Genomic DNA, 25,087 nt, shown 5'->3' with positions numbered 1-25,087 from the left:
GGATGTAGGCTGCAGTAGCTATGCCGAGATAAAGAGGGTTGCTCAGAGTAGACTAGCGTGGAGAGCTGCATCAAACCACTCCACAGACTAAAGACCAAAACGACAACACACCGTATACTGCTAGACGATGAAGTGAAATAATACGCTTTTCAGAGCAAACGTATTTTATGGACTCCCGAAGAGGTAAAACAGATTTCTGTTAAAGCCCTTGATACAACACTGAGAAGCTGTACAGGGATCGTACGACATCATCGATAGCAGAGGAAGCTTCAAAGACCTTAAACTTAATGAATTAAACTGTACGCCAAAAATATATTTTTGCCAAGAAGCGCCAAAACAAAATTATTTTAGAATCCATTGACATGAGTGTACAACAAAGGTGTTCTGTATAACCCATTTGATTTAGACAATGACAAAGGGATTTTAGAATGGAAAAGCACGGCACGGAATTCGGTATTGTGAGTGGCTTGAGTAGTAAAGCTCATGTTCACAGAAGACGGTAAATAATCTGAAGCTCTGATGTTGCAGTAATGTGAGCTGTACTTGAATACCGTAAGTAACGTACAAGTCTAAAGCTGAACTGACTCCATAGCTTTATCTTCCTTATTTGTGCGCTACCACGCTTCGAGGTAATTTGTATTGAACTCAGTATAGAAAGTATAGAAAATAGAGAACATTGTATACTAATCAGAAACCTACAATCACAAGCAAAAGAAGGAAATGATACTGAATTATCGTAAGCCTATGGCAGTGCTAGAAATCATGTATGGTGTCAAATAGTCGTTACTAGCAAGGAGAAAGGCGTACACCAGGCTTCGAAAATGCAGATACTTTTATCAGTTGTAGGTTTCACAAGGGGAAGTCAGAAACGTAACTAAAGAAGGGTCAACAATAAATGTAATCGGTGGTTCAGAACAGTTAGAAAGGCATAATGCAGTGCAATAGGTTATGATAATGACTTAGTAGACCAATCCGTAACTTTATTTTTAAAAAATAACAAAATATTTTAACACTATGACAGAAAACATAGTTTTTGGCACTGCCTTTTTATTTCTACATTCAAGAAGTTACGCAGTGTTATAGTAAAGATAAAATCGTACCTATGCACTCCGATTTAAGATACTTTATAAGTGACGTGAGATGGACGTGTGAGTGTCTGATTAATCTACCGTCATGTCATGAATCCATGTTTCACGGCCTTCACCATGCAGCATCGGGAGTGGATTTGGGGTAGCTTACGTGCCGAGGACCCAAGAACTACGTCCGGCTATTCCCAGTATCCTCATGTCCTTGCGGCCTTTCGTTAGAATGCGCGGCTCTAAAAGTCGCCAAGTTTTGCCTTTATCAACCATTTCTGGAACTCAACGCAAAGACACAGTCTAGATGTCGCTATCCTCTACCTGAAGGTTTACTGCTCTACCTGCCCAGATGGAAACAGGTCGAGTATCTTAATCCAGTGAATATTAAGGTATTTCCAGTTCAGAGGAAATATCATTTGGACGGATTGTACTGTGAAACATTTCTTGGGTATGAGTTTCTTGTTGGAAAGTGCTTTGAGTCTTAAGAAACTATAGCGGTACTATTCAGGAAAAGAACAGTGTGTGAAGATCAGATCTGATACTACAGTATGAATCTGTATATATGAAAGTCTAGCTTACAATTTTTCTTTGGTCTTAACTCTCAAATTCACACTGCTTTAAAATTGTGATAAAAAAATTTTCCGAGTAACTGCAGGTTTCTGAACGAAATGACCTATTTACATAGCTTTATTTATATTTATTTCACTAAATGCACGATGTTTCTAAAAAATAATTAAGTCTTTGCACTACCTAAAATATTACTTTACTTTTATGTAAATTAGTGTCAACATACAAGTTTATGTTTAGTACAAGGGAACAGTCAAAGCCTGCATGAAAGTCTTATCTCGTCGCGATCAAACAAACAAACAAAAATGAAATAAGAACGTCAAGTAATCTTGCAGCTTATTGTAATCACAGATGTCGGTCTAGTTAGCCTATCTTCAGCTCTAAAACTAAAATTCAAAAGGATAGTTGCTACCAGCGGCGTCAGCTAGTGGCGATGAACACTAGCGCCGCGTACCAGCTGCCGCTAGTGGTGGCATCTGTACACCTGTATCTTAGTTTAGTTCTAAAGATGACATAACTCGACCCTGATTGGTAATTATAATTAAGAAACAAATAAAAATTGTGTCCTAGAGAGTTTTGTTCGCAGAACTATAAAATAAGATCACTTCCATCTCCTGCTGCACAATGCAGCATATTAAACTGACGTAAAAACAAATCGCAACACCAACAAATAATGAGTGTAGATTAAAGAAATTTCGGGAATACACTTACTTAGGTAACATATTTAATTGATTAACATTGCGAGGTCAGAGATTAATGTAATCACGAGATAAGCCATTGCAAATGTGAAATCCTGGTACATTTATATCGGTTGTAACCCGCAGAATATTGAATGCAAGCGGGCAGACGCGCTTGAATTGTGTTACCCAAGTGCTGGAAGTCAGTTTGTGGGAGGGAGTTCCATGCTTGTTGCACCTGTTGGTGACCGATAGTTAATGCTGTCTGTGGATGACACTAGAGTTGTCGCCCGATGATGTCCCATTTTTGCTCAACTGGAGACAGATCTGGTGATCGAGCAGGCCACGGCAACGTGTCGAAGCACTATACGAGCAAAGCATGCCGGTCTATAGCAACGGTATGTGGGCGAGCGTTATCCTCTTGGGAAACACCCCTGAATGTTGTTCATGAATGGCAGCGCAACAGGACGAGTCACCAGACTTACGTACAATGGTGCGATCAGCGTGGGTGGGATAACCGCTGCATTGCTCCTGGCGTCATACGAAATCCCAAATCAGAATTCCAGGTGTAGTCCAATATATGTAGCACGCATACAGGTTAACTGCAGGTCCCCAACTGGCCTCCTCCTAACCAACATACTGCCATCACTGGCACCGAGGCAGAACCAGCTTTCATCAGAAAACAAAACAGACCTCCACCCTTCCGTCCAATAAGCTGTTGCTTGACACCACTGAAGTCGCAGACGGCGGTGGTTTAGGGTCAGTGGAATGCACACTACAGGGCATCGATCTCGGAGCTGTCCTTAAGTCTGCATATGCAGTACGATGAGCCAGAGCCATACACCAAACACCTAGGTCTTCCTTCTCGGAAGCGCCTCGTGACCGTCCTGAGTCCGGTGCATTCTCGTGTCCAGTGCTGCCAGCAATCATTTACAGTGACTGCATTCCTAACAAGTCTTTCTGCAATATCGCACAAGGAACATGCAGCTTCCCCTAGACCTTTTACACGATCTCGATCAAACTCAGTGAGATGCTGATAATGGATCCTCGTCGCCTTGAAGGTATTCTTGACTAACATCAACCCACCACGTCTAATCTCACAGGTAACTAATGCTCACGACCGTTACAGCGTGTATTTAAAGCAAACCTGATTTACGAGCTTGTAGAGGCTCTCCTAGTGCCATTCTTATGCGACTAGCATGAAATTTAAATAGACATCTTTTCTCATATGCAGATACACGTCTACCAATTTCCGTTTATGTCCCCAACTACTCGTTGGTGTTGTGATTTTTCTTCCGCCACCGCAGTTACAGACATTTCCTAAATGGATTAAGATAGGGTGATTAGTGAGTTAGTCGAGGCGCGGTAGGGTACCTTAGTGTTCGTCAAACTACAACTGGTGCTCTCCAGAGATGAGAATTTGTGAAATTCTCAAAAGCGCGACCGCACTGTAATGGCGCAGATGGTGCCACACATCGTTCCGGACTGCCCCTTGCGTAATTCCTCGGGACCCCTGGAGGAAACGCATGAAGCGGCGGGAAAACCTGGCCATTGATCTTTCACTTTTCGATTTTATATATTTAACTGTTTTTTTAATAATTTATTTGTTTATAATTGCTCCAATAGTCCAACAGTCAAGGTGCCTGAGTGCCCGAGTGTTCGGCAAATTAGGCACGAGTGAGTACAGCCCTGTGAATAAGAATGTTGTCTTGGAACAGAGGACGATCCACAGCACGCTCGTCACCAATATGTAGAAGAAAGGGCAGCACTTGGTCAGTGAGGATATTGAAATAAACATCCTGTTTCATACTCGCAGTAACGTGAATGAGTGTGCCCAAGTCACGGCAAGGAAAAACATACCAGAACCTACTCCGATACGAAGCAAACCCTCTTCACACATTGCGGGTTAAACGTTTCATGTAACGACGCCTTGCATCATATGAAAAGAGACAAAATAACTGCTCGTCGGACCATGTAGTACGGTACAAGATGACTACCGTCAAGTTTGCGCCTAATTTGGCCCATTCAAGACAGGCGGTAACGGTCTTTGCGATGTACTCGACTCCAAACGTCAATTACACACAGTTCCTACACTCCTGGAAATGGAAAAAAGAACACATTGACACCGGTGTGTCAGACCCACCATACTTGCTCCGGACACTGCGAGAGGGCTGTACAGGCAATGATCACACGCACGGCACAGCGGACACACCAGGAACCGCGGTGTTGGCCGTCGATTGGCGCCAGCTGCGCAGCATTTGTGCACCGCCGCCGTCAGTGTCAGCCAGTTTGCCGTGGCATACGGAGCTCCATCGCAATCTTTAACACTGGTAGCATGCCGCGACAGCGTGGACGTGAACCGTATGTGCAGTTGACGGACTTTGAGCGAGGGCGTATAGTGGGCATGCGAGAGGCCGGATGGATGTACCGCCGAATTGCTCAACACGTGGGGCGTGAGGTCTCCACAGTACATCGATGTTGTCGCCAGTGGTCGGCGGAAGATACACGTGCCCGTCGACCTGGGACCGGACCGCAGTGACGCACGGATGCACGCCAAGACCGTAGGATCCTACGCAGTGCCGTAGGGGACCGCACCGCCACTTCCCAGCAAATTAGGGACACTGTTGCTCCTGGGGTATCGGCGAGGACCATTCGCAACCGTCTCCATGAAGCTGGGCTACGGTCCCGCACACCGTTAGGCCGTCTTCCGCTCACGCCCCAACATCGTGCAGCCCACCTCCAGTGGTGTCGCGACAGGCGTGAATGGAGGGACGAATGGAGACGTGTCGTCTTCAGCGATGAGAGTCGCTTCTGCCTTGGTGCCAATGATGGTCGTATGCGTGTTTGGCGCCGTGCAGGTGAGCGCCACAATCAGGACTGCATACGACCGAGGCACACAGGGCCAACACCCGGCATCATGGTGTGGGGAGCGATCTCCTACACTGGCCGTACACCACTGGTGATCGTCGAGGGGACACTGAATAGTGCACGGTACATCCAAACCGTCATCGAACCCATCGTTCTACCATTCCTAGACCGGCAAGAAAACTTGCAGTTCCAACAGGACAATGCACGTCCGCATGTATCCCGTGCCACCCAACGTGCTCTAGAAGGTGTAAGTCAACTACCCTGGCCAGCAAGATCTCCGGATCTGTCCCCCATTGAGCATGTTTGGGACTGGATGAAGCGTCGTCTCACGCGGTCTGCACGTCCAGCACGAACGCTGGTCCAACTGAGGCGCCAGGTGGAAATGGCATGGCAAGCCGTTCCACAGGACTACATCCAGCATCTCTACGATCGTCTCCATGGGAGAATAGCAGCCTGCATTGCTGCGAAAGGTGGATATACACTGTACTAGTGCCGGCATTGTGCATGCTCTGTTGCCTGTGTCTATGTGCCTGTGGTTCTGTCAGTGTGATCATGTGATGTATCTGACCCCAGGAATGTGTCAATAAAGTTTCCCGTTCCTGGGACAATGAATTCACGGTGTTCTTATTTCAATTTCCAGGAGTGTATATCTCAATATTCGGTCTACAATTGGTTGATATCGACCTACATTCACCGACAACAGCAGTTCCTCTTATTGACAAAGCGTGATACTTGTCTCCAGTCTCTGCCATGTGGGATATACTTAGAATTATTGTTCTGCAACCATGCTGCGTTTCTGCGATTGGTCACCATTCCTTGTACACACACTGGACATTTTACGTTCATACACGAACCCTTGACAGTAAGAACGATTTTTATTACTTAACAGGAAATACTTATTTGACAGACAAGGTAAAAAAAAAAAAGATTGCTTTTTTGGCAAAGAGAAAGATTAATATAATGTAAATGTATATGATCCCACTTCTGGTCACCAACTGTAAATGTATACGGGGTTTGGGAAAGGGGGGAGGTGGTTGTTGCATATGTCTCGCGGCGGCAGTGTGAAGCAGGTCGAGCGGTCAGGATTTGAGAGTGGGTGTCCAGGGTTGCCGTTAAATAACAAAACTGGAAATTAGGTACAATAAAGAGGGTGTATGTCAATGTGCGGTGTATAAGGGGCGCGCCTAGAGTCGGAAGTTACCTGGTTTAGGCCAGTCTAGGAGGTCGAACAATTAATTGAAATGGGCAAAGGAAGGGGAAGCGGTTCATATTAACTTACGTTCGTGGCCGGTAGTGAAAAGCAGAGCCCGAGGCTCTGCCTTCCAAGAAGACATCTGTTCTGCTCGAAGTCTGGATTACAAGAGATAGAAGCAACTGTGATGTGCACCGTAGAACACTCCTGCGTCCACACACGTGATCGGCATCCCACGCACGCTATTGGCTAAAACCAATGCCGTGAATTCGATAGCAGTTTCAGCAGAGGGCTCAGGGCGTCTCTTGTCAGCAGCTTTAACTGGACAGAGCTGCATCTGTTTTGAAACACAAGCGACTTTTTTAACGTAGGCACGGCGTAAGTTACTCGGGGAGAACACTTGTAAAGATTTGACTGGGCCTTTGAAATAAATTTTTTAAACCAATTCCCTAAAATATTCATTGACTGGCTGCCACCATGTACAATAAGTACAATGATCAAACTGAACAGTGATTCACTAGACATACCAATCAAGTAACGATTTCAGCATTTATTACCTCCTTGAATACTCGTATAATGGAACTCTACAAAAATACATGATTTATGTAAAGAAAAATTTAATGTCAGGGATTAGCTTCAAAATCACAAATATTTTGAGTTAGTTAATCTACTCACACTTCACACAAATTTTTCTGGGACTATACATGCGTACAGGTGTATCACAGGTCACAGAGTTATATGCAGTGAACGTGTTGTTCTGCTCAAGACAAAGACTGCACTTCCTCTTTTATTTCATACTGATCAGTAGATTTGTAGTTACTCTGGTGATTTATTTCAATCCTGCGTCCGTACTGTTCAAGTTTAGCGTTTGTCCATTTCACAGTTAGTTCTAAGAGTTCATAATCAAACGTCGAAGATCAAATATTGCCATCTTAGGATTATCACCTATATTTTTAACAGCCATTGTTATATCCGATATTTTCCGGTTTATGTTATCTCGAGATATTTGTCTAGCAATAGTTGGTTCTTTTGATTCCCAATAATATCCATTTTCAATTGGCAAATAAAAGAAAATGGAATATCGTTATTTAGTTGGTCATCCGTGCAGGAAAAGTCAACCCCTGCAACAGAGTCTTGTTCATCAGTGAAAGACCTAGAGGCTGCTTTTACAGGAGAATACGAAGGATCACAATCGGAGCAGTCAGAAAATAAATCCTCTACATCCATTTCCTCTCCATCTACTTCTTCCTGCTTCCTAGCAAGTTTCTCATCACAATTCTCTTCGAAGTTTGGTTGATCCCCTCTCAATACCTCTGTTGGTCTTCTTTATCGTGACGTACATGCAATCCGCTCCATTTTTGCCACCTGTATAATACACTCGTATTAAGAACTTCCTAGGTCTTGCAGCTGAAAAGAATGTCTAAAAGAAAGGCCAGTTAGCTGCAAGTAGTTCTACTCACCAGAAATAAAAGTATCGCTTTTGGAAATACGTGTCTAATAGACACACTAATAGACACAACAAAACATGCGTTACTGGAGATATATTTTTGACCATGATTTTGAGACCACAGCTATTACTTCACGTGTAACCATCACCATCAACTATGACTCACACAACAAGACTGACAAAGATACAGAGGTATTCCTACCAATAGCACCAACAGTATTGTCTGTCCAACAAACTAAAAATGCATGCGTGGCCCCCGGACACATATTTCCTTCTACGAGTTAACAAGTCGGGCAGTTTCCTTTACGGTGTGGCACGTTCAATTAAGATAGCTCGTTTCTGACATTCTATCACGTTCTACGTCAACAAATCTTTCCCCGCTGATTCCACACAACTGGCTGCCACAGAAGCCACAGCACCGTCTTATCTTCCGTCAGCGTCAGAGGGCCGCAAGATTGCCGGCTACCAGTTCTACACACACCATCTACAGCACTCCAAACTAACTACATTTTTTTGTTTTTTTGTGATGGGGCTGCTTATATTTTGTCCGATGCTCTTATTTAGCGTGTGTGGACGATAACTTTAGAGGAATGGAAAAGAGAGCAGTTAACTGTCCCTATCGCTAACGAGGGACGCCTCGGTAATAAATGTTTTGTTAATTTGCGTAGTTGTGCGGTGCCGATGACCACAATTAGGGAGTCTGGAGGAGCGGTCGTGGGCTGGAGGATTTAGGAAGCACTTAGCCAAATGGATGGCGGCGGGCGGAGGCGCCTCGACCCGAGAGCAGCAATTACGTGCGCTTCGTACAGCGAGGGGCACCTCGGAACTGCAGCGTCCAGGGGCGTAGCCAGCGCCGCGCCGCGTGTCCACTTGTGGACGGTACTCTGCGTTGCGGTCGGTCTCGTAACAGAAGCACCCCAGACGGCCATCGACAAATATCTTGAAGTCGACAGATATAGTCTAACAATGTACGTTTAAGCGAATCAATGCGAAATGATAAAGGGTACTTTCCATTGTACGACTTACTTAGGTTTCTTGTCGTTCCATGCAAGTATGGATCGCGAGAAGAAAAACTGCTTAAATCCCTCTGGCCGCATGTAACAGCACATTCAGTAAGTAACAAGGAAACATATATAATGAAAGCGACATCAGATGCAGGGAATTTAAACCTTTTTAAAAGCTAATTGGCGTGGCCGGCACTTGGATGGGGGACCATCTGGGCCACCACGCGCTGTTGCCACTTTTCAGGGTGCACTCAGCCTCGTGATGCCACTTGAGGAGCTACTCGACCGAATAGTAGCGGCTCCGGTCAAAGACCATCATCACGACCGGGAGAGCGGTGTGCTGACCACACGCCCCTCCTATCCGCATTCTCAGCTGAGGATGACGCGGCGGTCGGATGGTCCCGATGGGCCACTTGTGGCCTGAAGACAGAGTCCTGCTTTAAATGCCAATTGGTCACATTGTGACGAGTGTAACTCATTTGTTCAATTGCTGTTCAATCCTTCTAATGTCAAGATCTTTTTGTCTCAGCAGATCCCAACTAATTTACACCGGATATACCGCCAGAACTAACATAGAAAGATAGGTTACAGTTGTTCAGCGGAATAACAATGATTCTATTTTCATAAATATTACGTTCAAGAAACAAAAAGAAATTTGGACTGGCGTCATATTGAACCCAGTGGTGCACAGTGCACAAAAAATTACAACTTGTAATGTGTCATAGAAATGTAACTGAACATAAAAATACTTGGATAAATTGATTCAGAGAGAGGAAGTCAGCTACTTTGAAAAAAATAGTAGCTTTGACAACAAGGATGATATGATATTCCACTGTCCTCATCGTCTCATACTGACCCCGAAGGTACTAGGAAGGGAAAACAACAGATGATGCAAGAAACCCTAACAGTGGCTGCAAAAATAAGTGGGAAATAATATTTCTGTTGGTCCGTGTGATGTGCTTATAGTGTCATAGTGATCCCTGTGTTACCGGATGACTTAAATGGCTCTGAGCATTATGGGACTTAACATCTATGGTCATCAGTCCCCTAGAACTTAGAACTACTTAAATCTAACTAACCTAAGGACAGCACACATCACCCAGTCATCACGAGGCAGGGAAAATCCCTGACCCCGCCGGGAATCGAACCGGGTGACTTAAACACAAAGTCAAAGTTGTTAGCTGCAAAGGCGTGTCCGCTCGATGACTTCTTTGGTACAAGTTCCAATAGGTTCACTTCACCGACCAAAAGAAGTCTACTAGCGTCAAACATTGAACTTAATTACAACATGAAATCTCTGAGAAGTTACATATGGAGCACAGCATTGTACGCAAGCCAATTATGGATTGCGGGTAAGTCGGAAAAGGAGAGAAGCAAAGAGTTTGACACGTGCTGCTACAGAAGCAGGAAATGAGAAAGTTCCCCGCAGAATTTGGGGGGAATTAAATATGTTTAAAACACTAGCGAGAAATAAAAGAGACAGAATGTTAAGACATATTGACACCAGGGCTAATTCCGTGGTACAAGAGGGGGCTATAGAGCGTAAAAAAGTATAGGGAAGATAGAGATTGGAACGCATCCAACAAATGGCTGAGGACTTTGGGTGTAGGTGAAGAGGTTAGTGCACGAGAGGAAGATACTAAAGCGATATAGGTAAAACGGAGGAGGTTATGGGGGAAGTGTATAAAACAAAATAAAAATGTTCAAAATAGTGTCATGTTATGTACAAGATAAAACCAGTCACAATTAACGAAGGTAAGGAGATATTGGACCATCAGGACTCATTCACCTGTTTACGAAGTAAGATCACAATGGATGGACGGGACAAAAGAGAAGTGAGAAGTGGAATTACTCAAAAACTGCTTTCAGAAAGAAGCAGACCCTCATAAAGCACGAGCCTTGAAATCAGAAAAATATTTCCCATAACCTGTCTTCGGGGTGACATGGAAGATCTATGAAGAAATGAAGAGGAAATCGAAGATACGTTAAAAGTGGAGATCTGCCACCAACGTAATTGCTGGCTATCAATCCTCGGATTAATCACTACAGAGTAAGAAGATTATGAATTACTTCTGTGACCCAAATTTTCTTGAGCATAGGAACTTATTATTCTAATACTTATATAAAGCTATGGCAGTATTGAGGATGTGATTTTTTAAATTCTTTCTCCAATTAACACGTAAACTACCAGCTCCGCTTTCTGAATATGTGAGTAACACTTCTGTGAAAGTGAAATTAATCATTATCAAGCATATCCATTGTTTTCTTTTTTGTTCTTCCGAGCGATGCTGTGATCATCAACTGGGAAGCGTCAGACGTCTGGGAATTGTACAGTATATATGTTGATTAGTTCTAAAATAAGTTAGAGAGCTGGGGTAAAGCTGCAAAGACACCTACACCACCAAGTTTATTGGTAGAGCTGTTTGAATAGTCACATAATCTATACATTTTTCTTTACGCACTACGTTTAAACTTACAGATATAACTGTTCCTTTCATATCCATACCGCCGTCTTACCTTTCAGCTGCTTGGCAATCTTCTTGGCAGGGTCCAACCAGTGCTGAAAAAATAGAGGTTCACTGTAAGAAACAGGGACAGGAGTATTTATAATAGTAGCTCCAGGCTACGAGCGTTTAAATAACACACTGTTTCAGCTTAGTTTTGTGGCGGCTTCATTGAATCTGTGCAACACAATAAACACTATGCTTTTACAACTGTTGATCAGCTGAAAATAATTAATGGGAGTGGGAAGTTTCAGAATGAACAATAGCTTCGTTCCAACCGAAGCTCTGTGAGTATTTATTAGCGGTACTACTGGTGTGACTGTGGCGCCGTAGTATTGGTCGAGTGCACTTTTTTCTGTGCCTTGGTCTGAATGACTATTCAGTTAACATAGCACTCGACGTTACAGTAACCATAGGCACGGTGCTCTTCGTACCAGTATGATATTAGCGCTAATAAAAATAATTAACGTTTTTCCTCCACAACTATGCAAATGTTTTGCTCTAGTGGAAGAGTTTCCTAAGGACTATCAGTTTCATCCGTATACATATTGCTATCGGAGTTCGGTCACCTTCACACAAACTGGCCTGCTTATGACATTGCGATGTTTTGCACAACAGAAACTCGTTTAACAAGAAAGTGTAGCCGCATCGAGAAATGTTCAGAGAAAGCAAGATCGTCTGCGCCGTTATAATGGAATGATTTGATCTTCAATGATGTACCTGGCACGGTATCAACGCCGATCGTGGTGGTCGAGCGGTTCTAGGCTCTTCAGTCCGGAACCGCGCGACTGCTACGGTCGCAGGTTCGAATCCTGCCTCGGGCATGGATGTGTGTGATGTCCTTAGGTTAGGTAGGTTTAAGTAGTTCCAAGTTCTAGGGGACTGATGACCTCAGATGTTAAGTGCCATAGTGCTCAGAGTCATTTGAACTATTTTGAACGGCATCAACTTCGCAATATTTCAAAAGATTCGAACAACACCTTAAAAATATGGAATATACCTTTACACAAACACTGGATTACGTTTGGATTCTTTCACCATGTTATAAAGTTACTGCCACGTTTCAAAGTTTGAAGCACGTTTAGCAATAACACGTTCTGTATTTCTTCGGTAATCGAATGGACCTTGCACGTAGCCACGTTGAGACCGGAAGTAAAAAAACTTTGTGTGCTGTAATGTTAACTTCTTATCAGTGCCATCTGTATGGTTAGTTTCCTAGAACAAGGTTACTGAGAGCTGTCGATGGTGCAAAAGTGGGCCATTTTTAGAGTAATGCTCCCGGTTGTAGCAGCTGCTCTGTAAACAGAGGAAATTGTCAAATGATTTAGTGAGGTACTGAGGGATCTTAATGTCGTAGCCATTCTATTGCATCAAAACAGTATAAACATAGTGTGTCTATCAACAATCGCTTGTGTGTGTGCATATATATATATATATATATATATATATATATATATATATATATATATATGTGTGTGTGTGTGTGTGTGTGTGTGTGTGTGTGTGTGTTGTGTGTGAATGAGTGAGTGGGACAGAGAGGGAGGGGGGGGGGAGAGAGAAAGAGAGAGGGAGGGAGGGGGGGGGGGGGAATGGAGACAGTAACAAAGTGAAAAATCAGTGATTCGCTCGATGTGTATCGCATATGCAAATGAGGAACAAAAGTTTCAGTAAGACAAATAAATTTGAAAGCGTATAAACTGTGAATGAGAGAATGCCATACGCATGAAAACCCCTTTTTATTTCGAGGCTCATTGTGGTCGTCGAAATGAAATTCTTGATGAATGCGACTGTACAGCATTTTCATAACACATAAACGGTATTGCATATTCATGTCAAATATCGTTGTGAATTACTATTTCATTACACCTTTTATTTGCAAATGACCTTTTGCAGCAGGAACGAAATAACCATTTCGATAATTTTGTGAATTCATTTCTGCGTTAACAAAAATCTAATTATTTTGTTACCTCTGCCAGCCTAGCGTTAGCCGACCGTGAAATCAGAATCTCCCGAACAGGATGAAACAGCGCAGTGGGCTCACTTCATACGTTTGTTTTTAAAGAGAATAAACCCGGCGGCACTGTTTAAGTACTGTCGAATCCTACAAAATAAATTTAGGCAATATCCGGGCATGCAGAAGACTCCTGTCACCTGATGAACACAGAAAACTGAAATTTGTTTGCACTGCCGAAGACACGAAGACAGAAACTGCAGACAGAACAACAAATCTGTGAAAGTAAAAGCAACTTGAAGAATAATTACTGGTGAAGAAGTGGAAAATACGACGTTCGATAATGGATGAAAGAACAGCAATCGTAGCGAAATCCATTGTTTTATTACAGCAGATCTAGATTTCAACTATTACGTGGTCACCTTCAGTGCATAGCAACAGGTGAAATTGGTCCAAAGGGCCACGTAATAAACAATATTGGTTTCTGTAAAGCATACAGAAGTCCAACATCAGGAGTTAAGAAAAAAAAAAAATCTAATGACAGTGGGTTGGAAAGAATAGTAAGGATCTATGACGCCAGAGAAATTTAGTCTCGTTAACCCTATACAGCAAATGAAAACACACTAAGAAACTCATCTCCAACATTTCAGTCCAGTCGTTTATGTAGAAAACTGATACTTGCTTCAAATACGCAGGAGCTGAGGTCGCACTTAAGAGTCCAAAAGCAATGGTGCCTGATAGTAAAATTGCGTGACAGTAGAGTATCTTGGGTTGGCGGTAAGTCTGTATAAAATTGTTGTTTTCACTTTCTGGAGATCTTACGATGGGTAGCAGTGAAGTTTCAATTCTCTCCTGCAAAAAATAAAGTAAGGTAATACAATTTTTATTTGTGTTTCTTGAAGTTTTCCCGACGGAACGAATATTCCATCATTTTTGCGCGTGCTTTCGGGATATTTTTAATTGATGTTCCGATATTTCGGCTGACATCCTTTCAGCCATTCCCAAAGTGAGCCGCTTGCTCATTTTTAAATCACTTTACGCATTGTGGACTAAACGTGAGAGCGTCAGAGATAACACTTTTGATAAAAAGAGCGTTAGTGATAGATTAAACTTGATGCGGTAAGAGCAAAACAAAGCGAGACAGAATCAGCTAATCCACAGCGCTCGCAAAGCGTGCTGTTGATAATTATGAATGACATGAAGAAATAATATTTCATTTGAGAGAGCAGACGTAAAATGAGGGATTCCCATGATTTGTCGAGTTGGAAACCCTAGCCTCGGTTGAGGAGGCTGTGTGTATTTCCATAGCTTCCTTGATCACTGAATTCCATAAGGATGAGGCAGTGACCAGTATATTAACTTTTCCGTAATACATAGAAATACCATGTTAAGACACCTCTAATTCATTAGGCTGCTAAAGGTGCGTGTACGCTGGTGTTCACTGTAACGTTCTTTTACAGTGCGTTTTGTTTGTCCTGTGTACCTTTTCATTAAAGCAGGACATCCATCACAGATCCCAGGAGAGCTGCCTTCTTGGCTGGCGGAAGGAAGATCGTATCCATTGTACGCTTCTTCATTATTCTTGCAATTTTTAGAAGACATTTCCCACGTATGGTAAAAAGAACGTAGACTCCACATCATTTTCTTCTTGGTCTTCTTTTGTTTGGTCTGACGTACGCTCCTCAGAACCATCTTAATTTGTTGTTTTGTATCTCAATTCCTATTTCATCCAAGTGTATCACTTCACTCTGTAGGCTATCATGAGATGACCCCTGTGTACTAGGCTACACTCATAGTTTGTGAAGGATGGTGGAAGCTTGCTCGCGTATAGCATTGAAATCCCCTCGCACAGTGTGCCGCTAGAAAAGCTAACACAAAATGATGCATCCCATCGTGCGTGAATTCGCTCTCTGCATTTGAAGGGGAACAGCGCTCCAACAATCCCTTCTACGTTGGCGGATATGTGCGGCAACGGTGCACCACCATATGACATTGGTTGGGCGCTGCATACGCTTCCACTGTCGTCAGACAAGTCTGAATGCCGAGGAATGAAAAGATAGGCCGTCTGTGAAGAAGCGGGGAAAACTAGACAGATAGAGACCCTGGTGTTCTGAGACCGGCGTTTCACACTCGAGCTGACGATGGAAAAGGGCAAAATCAATCACTGATCGGCTTTAAACATCACACACGACTCTTTGAAAGGTCACCGCTCGCTTTGTTTCACGACTGCTCGGACCATTCAAACAATGCGCCGAACCGCGACAGCAGAGGAAATGTTGCACCTGTGTCAAGCCAATACAGATAAAATGTGTGTGCAGCACGGACGTGTACTGGTTGTGTCAGTTGACCCCGAAACAGAGGGGGAAAGCACGAAGACAAAACATGTGGAATTATCCACACATATGATGCTTGTATGGAGCAAACCGTCACAGGAGTGTACTTCCAAAATCTCCTGACGAGATTACGGCAGGATGTCAACACGAAGCGTTGCGGAAAGCTGTCCTTGGGGTTATTGGCAGTTTGGTTGTTTCAGAGACGTTAATGAAGACTTTACGACTGTCGTTAGGGAAGTTCGATGTTTGATTCTGTTTGTGAATGTCTTCGCCACATTATGAACTCGAGAAGCATGCACGAAGCAAGCAAGTGTGATGCGAATTAAGATACAAGAAATAAAATGACGGAAGATAAATTCCGACATCAGCTACAATCGTCCATTGAAATAAATCCACTGGCGACAAGTGAAAATGTATGTCAGACCAGGACTCTATTCCGGTTTCCCTCTTATCGCGTGTGGTCGCCCCACCAACTTCGGCTACCCAAGCACACTTCCCGTCTTAAAGCACTGACACCTCACTGTGAATATATGCGCCTTGACGGCAAATAATGACACCTTCAGCGCAAGTGTACTCTTCGACTTCCTGCAGGAATCATGTGAGGCTGCGAGCAATGAGGATAATGGACAGCGGACACTATGTAAGGAGTGTACGACATTTGGATATTTGGGTTGTTCGGGAAGCGTTCTCGGACAGCCAAAGTGTTCAAGGCGGCCGCTCGTGATAAGCTGGAAATCCTGGTTTTGGATATGTCCAAAAGAACAGAAACCACACTTATAAAAATAAAATAAAATTCCAGAGAAGTTTACTGGTAGTAGAGAGGGGCACTTCAATTTTCTCCCGTTGTGTGTGCAAGTTCATCCGGATTTCATAGCCCGAACGTAACACGAGCAAAACGTCGCTGTGTAAAGAAAAACAGGGGTCTTACGTTGTCTAATGGCTGTCCCAGTGCCGTACAGGCTTCTCAGCTCGGAGAACAGTTTAACTAAACTTTAGGCCGTAAGCCAGCAAGAAGATGAGACTGTGCAATCTGCATTAAACTGGAATTGAAACGTTATCTCGGTGTTGGTTCATTGCGTATATGCGAGTTCTTTTCTGGGCGAGCATATTTCGTGGCAATAATTGTGTTCATTACTGGAGCGAGCGCCGGCCACTTTGCCGTAACGGCTCAATCTACGCTCCTGCGATCGGCCGCGCCATTTCCCCCGGAAATGACGCAGCGAGGAAGGGGCAGGAGGGAGCGGGGGCTGGCCACGCGGGGGTTCCCGTGGTGCCCTCACCCCGGCCATCCGCAAACACAGCAGGACAGGACAGCAGAAAATCCGCGTCTTAACTCTTGCGCCGAGGTTCTACCGTCGACACTAATGTTGGATACGAAAACAGCACGACTGTTGAGGGAATCTAGCTGACGGTAAGTCATGCTCAACTCCGTCAATGTTGAAAACCAATGCATACCTGAAGAGCATAGAGGAAAACGGAAGTATGTTCGCTTTCTTGTGAAATTCGTATCATGTTCCCTTGCTTAAGCACAGCATACTACAGTTTACGAATGCCTTAGGGAAGAAAGAGGTGACAGACAGGGAAAACAGGAGGCACGTCCCGTGCCTACTTTGGGAAAAGACGGGCACATTCATAAACGTCGCCCTGCATCGTACTAACAGTGGAATAACAGTGGAATATACAGATGGGCCCGAAAAAATGTGTAGAGGAGACCGGGGTACGTTTACGGAAGGGAAGGGGTACGTTTAAACAGAGCAATTTTCTCGGGAACCATTGTTGCTGGAGCACTACCGATAGTGGAATATTAGTACCGGGGGCTTTCAACAAACTTCAAAGCACTAGCTGAGTGAGCGTCTTAGCGCGAAGAACATGTTTGAATTTTTGCACTAGGTGAGTAAATTTTGTTACTCAAACATCTAGTTCCTTGGGAGCATATGATTTGGAATCGACAATAGATAAATATATGTTTGTTTACAGGAGATTGTTCTACTTTACAAAGTACATTTCTATTCTTCTTTCGAAACTAATTCAAATATGACGATGGTGCAAGTTTACGCAGTTCTTTTGGGACACGTTTACGCACTATTTTTCATTTCCATCTTAACTGATACCCCAGTCAAGGAATTCTAACGGCAATAGCAGTTGCAAAAGCAATCTAAAAAAAAGACACAGGAGAATAGAAAATCGATGTTAATAAAAAAGAATATCTGAACCTTACGAATCTCACGCAGAAAAAAATATTTCTATGAGAGCAAGGGCTGATAAGGGCAAGCTATTACTACAAGCAAGAACAAAGAAAAACAAGGATAGGTCTCCTTCTAATACATAAGTTTTCTGCCTAAAGGTAGGTTTTCACGTGGCAACTCTCTCCAGTCTCTTCTGTCTTCTGCCATGCTCTTCAGGTCCACCTAATTTCCGTTCCCTTTTATGTCGTCTATCATTTTGTATCTCCTCCTTCCTCTCAATCTCCTCTCACAAATTAGTTCTTCCAAAACTAACATCTCAGCGAGTGACCCATCCAGTTCTTCATTCTTCCCGTTATAATCCGTAGCAGTCTAATGAAGAGGATGAAAACTGTATTTGTATTTACTACTTGAAACGATACAATTAGTCACAAAGAAGTCAAGAATGGGTCCCGTGCCTTTGATGTAAAAGGTGGACTCGCGACGACTGTGCCACAGGAAACACATTTTTGTGTCGATTAATTGCAATTCGGACAATTAATATGATGAACATGCCTTTAATTAACAGTCAAACTTATATGTATGTCATACTATACTAACAGGTGGAAGGTGGCCAGAAATTTTTTTTACTGACGGTAAAATTTCTGTATATTTTAAGTTGTTAACTGGTGTAAGCAAGTCTGTAATATTGTTTACTACCAATAACACGTATTTTGATAATTTTAGTAATGTATTTTGTTTCCTAATTATTCTGTTCTATGATACTTAGAGCTCGTTCACGCACGCGACTTGAGACTATATAAAATTCTTTTGCACTCTTGAATGTAATGTTGAGTTAAAAATTTTAAATTTAAAAAACTTTAAAAAACTGAAAATGATCTCGCTTAAATATACCCCAGTCACCGCTACACTGTTGAACTGTCCATAACTTCTTAATTAATTGACGGAAACGTCTCGTTTCTAACAGTTTATTGTTCTCGCAGCAGTCCGCCTCTATAGCGGAAAGGTCAGCGCGGCTGACTGCGTTGCAGAGGATCCGGATTCGACACCCGGTACTGACATGGATTTCTCCTTTCGTGAGAGGACTGGAACGCGGTACACTCAGCCGCCTGATGCCAACTTAGCAGCTACTAGACCGAACAGTAGCGGTTCTGGATCACGAAAACTGACAACAGTCGGGAGAGCGGTGTGCTAACCACACGCCCCTCAATACCGCATCCAGCAACGCATCTGGCAGATGACACGGCGGTGGGCTGGTAGCGCGGGACCGCCACGGCATGTGGACGGAATTTAGATTTTACGTTCTGGCAGACACCACAAAGGCTTTTAGCTTTGGATTGGTACGTGATAGTCGCCACATAAACGTTGTTTTGGTATATGACAGTCGTCAAATGAGCGTTGTTTCGTTTATTTTCAATTACGTGAGTAAACACGGGAGGTGTAAGGCTAACATTCTATGAACGGCAGTCAGTTTTGAAATGGTACATTAAGTACGAAAACGTTAATGGAGTTCAACGCCAAAGGGGAAACGAGATTCAAGGCTATGTTGAAGATGTACACAAACAACGATCTGGACGACCTGGAACAGTAAAAGCCCAACGGACCCTCGTGCTCCGTTACAATTCGCTCGCTCACTTCAGAAGTCTCAGAGTGTGCCGGTGAAATCAGGAAGAGTCGCCATAGTCTTCAGCACATTTTGAAAGCTGCGAAATCCAGGTGCTGCAAACCAAGATCGATGTATGCCATCAACGACGGCGACACAGATCATAGAATGGAGTATCCCGAGTGGCTTTAGGCATGGTGCACAACAATGAAGTGTTTTGTAGAGGTGATTATGTGGTCTGTTGAGGCACAATTCAATTTAAACTCAATTGCAAAGTAAACCGCCACAATTGCGTCTCCTGGGCCACCGTAAATCCGCACGTCAGAGTGGACGAAGTCGCGAAATTACCGGGAGTAAATGTGGTGTGGATTATCTTATCTACGTTTGAATGGGCCCTTCTTCTTTGATGGCACAGTTACTCCTGAAGTGGACCTAGAGAATTCTTAGACATGAATTCTACCTGCCATCCGTGAGTTGTATCGGAACGAAAGATTTTACTTTCAGAAAGATGCTGCACCCCACCACCATAATAGTGTCAGGGAGAACTCTACGAAAATCTACCCGTATGATAGATAGGCCGTAGATGGGCTGCCTAGTATCCGCCAAGATCTCCAGACGTAACGCCTCTGGACTTTTACCCATGAGGAATCCAAAGGGCGTCGTTTATCGACAAAAACCACGCACATTGGATGAACTTCCAGAATGAACTGAACATTTCTGTTTAGATATTCATATGGATACATTGCAGTCCGTAGTTCGTGCATCAGGTGGACGCTAACGGTGACTACTTCGAACGCCTACACTGATTTCAATAATTCGAACTTTAAGTTCCACTTCCACCGAAAATGAGACATTTCTGTCACTTGATTTCGATGTTATGAACTATTAAAAAGAATATTCATTTTTGGGCCACACTGTATTTTGATTTTAAGTTCGCCAACCCGCACTTAATTAAAAGAGAGCTGTTTTATACTCCGTTTCTAACCTAAAGCTAAACTACACGCTCAGTTTCGCTGTGCTTTTCGTTATTGTTTTAGGAGCACTGTAATACTCAAAAAGCCGGCCGCGGTGTTCTAGCGGTTCTAGGCGCTCAGTCCGGAACCGCGCGACTGCTACGGTAGCAGGTTCGAATCCTGCCTCGGGCATGGGTGTGTGTGATGTCCTTAGGTTAGTTAGGTTTAAGTAGTTCTAAGTTCTAAGGGACTGATGACCACAGATGTTAAGTCCCATAGTGCTCAAAGCCATTTGAACCATTTGAATACTCAAAAATGGCTCAAATGGCTCTGAGCACTATGGGACTCAACAGCTGAGGTCATCAGTCCCCTAGAACTTAAAACTACTTAAACCTAACTAACCTAAGGACATCACACACATCTATGCCCGAGGCAGGATTCGAACCTGCGACCGTAGCGGTCGCGCGGTTCCACACTGAAGCGCCTAGAACCGCTCGGCCACTCCAGCCGGCACGTAATACTCAGTGCAGTGTTGTTTCCATTAATTGTTGGTGACCGATAGAAGAGTTTCCTTTCATTTCTTTTTTCCTGCAATATTGTAAATGACGACAGTTTATCTCTGCTAAGTAGAGTTTATCTCTGACAGAAGAAAATGTTGACATACCTGTACAACAGACTAATACATACTCACGACGCTCTCTGGTGCGAAAATTGTTACCGCTTGACAGCTGGAGCAACACTAGCGGCCAGAAGGAGTGGCCGAGCGGTTCTAGGCGTTACAGGCTGGAGCCGCACGACCGCTTCGGTCGCAGATTCGAATCCTGCCTCGGGCATGGATGTGTGTGATGTCCATAGGTTGGTTAGGTTTAAGTAGTTCTAAGATCTAGGGGACTGATGACCACAGCAGTTAAGTCCAATAGTTCAAATGGCTCTGAGCACTATGGGACTTAACATCTGCGGTCATCAGTCCCCTAGAACTTAGAACTAGTTAAACCTAACTAACCTAAGGACATCACACACATCCATGCCCGAGGCAGTATTCGAACCTGCGACCGTAGCGGTCACTCGGTTCCAGACTGAAGCGCCTAGAACCGCACGGCCACACCGGCCGGCTAAGTCCAATAGTGCTCAGAGCCATTTTTGAACACTAGCGCTCCAAGTGGTGAGAAAGCAGTTTGCCACATGCGTCGTAAGGATAATGTTTGTTATTAATTATTTTCAATTTAATTAACGGAATAATTACTATATTTTTGCCTACCATGCATGAGTAAGTCATAAAGAGACGTGAATTAAATTAAATGGAAAACTCGTACACTATGTGAACAAAAGTATCCGGACACCCACAAAAACATACATTTTCATATTAGATGCATTGTGCTGCCACCTACTGCCAGCTACTCCATATCAGCGACCTCAGTAGTGATTAGACATCGTGAGAGAGCAGACTGGGACGTTCCGCGGAACTAACGGACTTCGAACGTGGTCAGGTGATTGGGTGTCACTTGTGTCATAAGTCTGTACGCGAGATGTCCACAGTACTAGACATTCCTACGTCCATTTTTTCCGTTGTGATAGTGAACTGGAAACGTGACGGGTCATGTACAGCAGAAAAGCGTACAGGCCGTCCTCGTCTGTTGTCTGACAGAGACCGCCGACAGTTGAAGAGGGTCGTAATCTGTAATACGCAGACATGTATCCAAGTCATCACACAGGAATTCCAAACTGCATCAGGATTCACTGCAAGTACTATGACTGTTAGGCGGGAGGTGAGAAAACTTGGATTTAATGGTCGAACGGTTGCTCATAAGCCGCACATCACGCCGTTAAATGCCAAACGACGCCTCGCTTGGTGTAAGGAGCGTAAATATTGAACGATTGAACAGTGGAGAAACGTTGTGTACAGAGACGAATCACGGTACACAATGTGGCGATCCGATGGCAGGGTGTGGGTATGGCGAATGGCCAGTGAACGTCATCTGCCAGCGTGTGTAATGCGAACAGTAAAATTCGGAGGCGGTGGTGTTATGGTGTGGTTGTGTTTTTCATGGAGGGGTTTGCAACCCTTGTTGTTTTGCGTGGCACTATCACATCACAGGCCTACTTTGATGTTTTAAGCACCTTCTTGCTTCTCACTGTTGAAGAGTAATTTGGGGATGGCGATTGCATCTTTTAACACGATCGATCACTTGTTCATAATGCACGGCCTGCGGCGGAGTGGTTACACGACAATAATATCTCTGTAATGGACTGGCCTGCACAGAGTCCTGACCTGAATCCCATAGTACACCTTTGACATGTTTTGGAAAACCGGCTTCGTGCCAGACCTCGTCGACCGACATCGATACCTCCTTCAGTGCAGCACTCCGTGAAAAATGAGGTGCCATTCCTCAAGAAACCTTCCAGCACCTGATTGAACCCATGCCTGCGAGAGTGGAAGCTGTCATCAAGACTAAGGGTGGATCAATGTCATATTGAATTCTAGGATTACCGATGGAGGGCGCTACGAACTTGTAACCCAGGTGTCCGGATACTTTTGATCACATAGCGTACGTGTTAATACAGCCGAATCACACAGATTCAATGACATTATCGACAACTTATTCATGAAGAAATACTAGCGAACGAAACGTTATAACATCCACTGATATTCTTCACTTGAAACTTCCGAGTTAAAAGGGCCAGCTGCAAAGAGAATTCGAGGAAGCGCTGATTATACAGGCAGTGCAGAGGGCGCAACTGTCCATCACGTGGCGTCGGCTGTGAGACTGTCTCTGGTAATGAAAACATTCTCGATTGAAAGTAATCGATCGTCACGCTTCCGGTGCAACGCTGACATCCGAATTTTATACAATGTAGCACCTTCCTCTTTCCTGTTAAAATTATTAGGGTGTGTATCAATCTCGAAAGCCTCTCTATACATGTGTGCATAATAATGGGAAGTTTTAGATATGACGCTCGTCTCGCTGAATTTTGTTTACGATGACTTTCCTGGTAAACATGCTCTGCTGGGGCCGATTTATCCATGAGACACAGGCGGCAATTCCTCTTATGTTCAACAAGACGGGTGTTGACAGTTCTCTTTGTATACCGATATAAATCTGTGTACAACTACAGGGGATCAGATGGTTCAAATGACTCTGAGCACTATGGGACTTAACATCTAAGGTCATCAGTCCCCTACAAGGAATCAGCCCTGAAGTTTTAAGTGAAGACAATATCGGCCGTGAAAGCCTACACTGTATGATCCACTGAAAGAAAAACGCCAAGATACAGGATTCGATGAGAGTAGATAGACGACAAGTGTATGACTGTTAAAGGTATTGTTACATACTGTGGTAACATAAATACTATATATACACCCGGTTAACAACTGCTCACTAGTCGTTATTCATGTCTGAAAACATCTTTGTGTATTTTGGATGTGACCCAAAAGTTCTTCCCTTCTGTCCACTATATTCTGCATCAAGGACGTGCACTGTATTTTATTTCTTCTCGACCCTTCAAATTTGTTCACCGTGTTACCGGTAGCTTGTTTCAGACGGTACTTCACTAAATTGTTTGTCTGAAGCGCTAGTTTGACGCAGTGAGGCTTAAAAATGTCCACTATCTATTTTGGGGTAGTTCCGTGATACAACCTGTTCGCACGAAGCTTAATTTTTTCTTCTTTGTTCTTTCTTTTATTATCCATCTTAAGCAGCAGTTGGTTAATGATATCTGTAATGCAACCAATGTTAGCAGCTACCTTTTTAATAACGTTAAATTCTAGCCGTTAGTGGGCCTTTTTGTTCGATTGTTTTGTGAGCTGAGATGTTTCAGCGTTTGTGTTCCACGCTTCCTGTGACAAATAAGTCAGCGATCACTGACGTTGGCTCTTTCTATTTGCTTAATATTCCGTAACAGTTCAACTCGGTGTGGACCCTGCATTGCGGTAGGGGTCCTATAGCTGTTTTGCAGTTTCTTTTGTATTTACGCCGCAGTTTACTCATGTCGTATAAAAATATACACGAGTCAATTGCGTTTCCTACGCATCTACTGCGCGTTTGTTCCATTTACTACCTGCACACATTACTGTTCTAGGTACTTATATAACGTATGTTGTAAGGTGTCAGGCAAATCCAACACCTTCCATGAAAACCCTGACATGATAAGCAAATCCAGTAGTATGTCACATAGCTCCGAATAAATCGTGACATTAAATTAACCAAAGTAAGACGAGTAACGAGTGAGCAAATGGAATACCAAAGACTAACACAAGAATGCCTAAATGCATGTCATACCTTCCCACCGTGAGACAGACGCAGTTCCGAGGGGAGAAACGAGAACAGAAGCCGAGAGCAGAACCGTGTTAAGCTGGAAGGCCCTACGATAAGGGACGGACGGACACCCACGTCGCCAGCTAACCGCTAGGACCACACCACCCGCAAGTTTTAGCGTGAGACTTTTTCGCGTACCTGTTACGTCAAGACCACCCCCCAGCCCATGTTAAAAGCTAGAGCCCTCCAGAAGAACAGTATAGATCTTACGATAACACAATAAGGGCTACACCACCCGCAAGTTTTAGCGTGAGACTTTTTCGCGTCTCTGTTACGTTAGGACCACCCCCCAAGCCCATGTTAAAAGATAGAGCCATCCAGAAGAACAGTATAGATGATACGATAACGCTAAAAGGACCACACCAGCTGCAAGTTTTAGCGTGAGACTTTTTCGCGTCTCTGTTACGTTGCAA

At 43.7% G+C, this 25,087-nt stretch overlaps 1 protein-coding gene across 1 annotated transcript in view; it reads right to left on the bottom strand.

Moving 5' to 3' along the window:
- The window catches only part of LOC124616344 (band 4.1-like protein 4), a 621,141-nt gene that overhangs the window by 513,995 nt on the left and 82,059 nt on the right, over positions 1 to 25,087 (bottom strand). Inside the window, exon 3 of the mRNA XM_047144652.1 lies at positions 11,352 to 11,394. Within this exon, the coding sequence (XP_047000608.1) occupies positions 11,352 to 11,394 (43 nt within the window). The remainder of the gene's footprint in view (positions 1 to 11,351; positions 11,395 to 25,087) is intronic.

This window comes from Schistocerca americana, chromosome 5 (assembly GCF_021461395.2).
Source record: "Schistocerca americana isolate TAMUIC-IGC-003095 chromosome 5, iqSchAmer2.1, whole genome shotgun sequence".
Lineage (NCBI taxonomy): Eukaryota > Metazoa > Arthropoda > Insecta > Orthoptera > Acrididae > Schistocerca > Schistocerca americana.
This window is presented reverse-complemented; position numbering and strand designations above follow the sequence as displayed.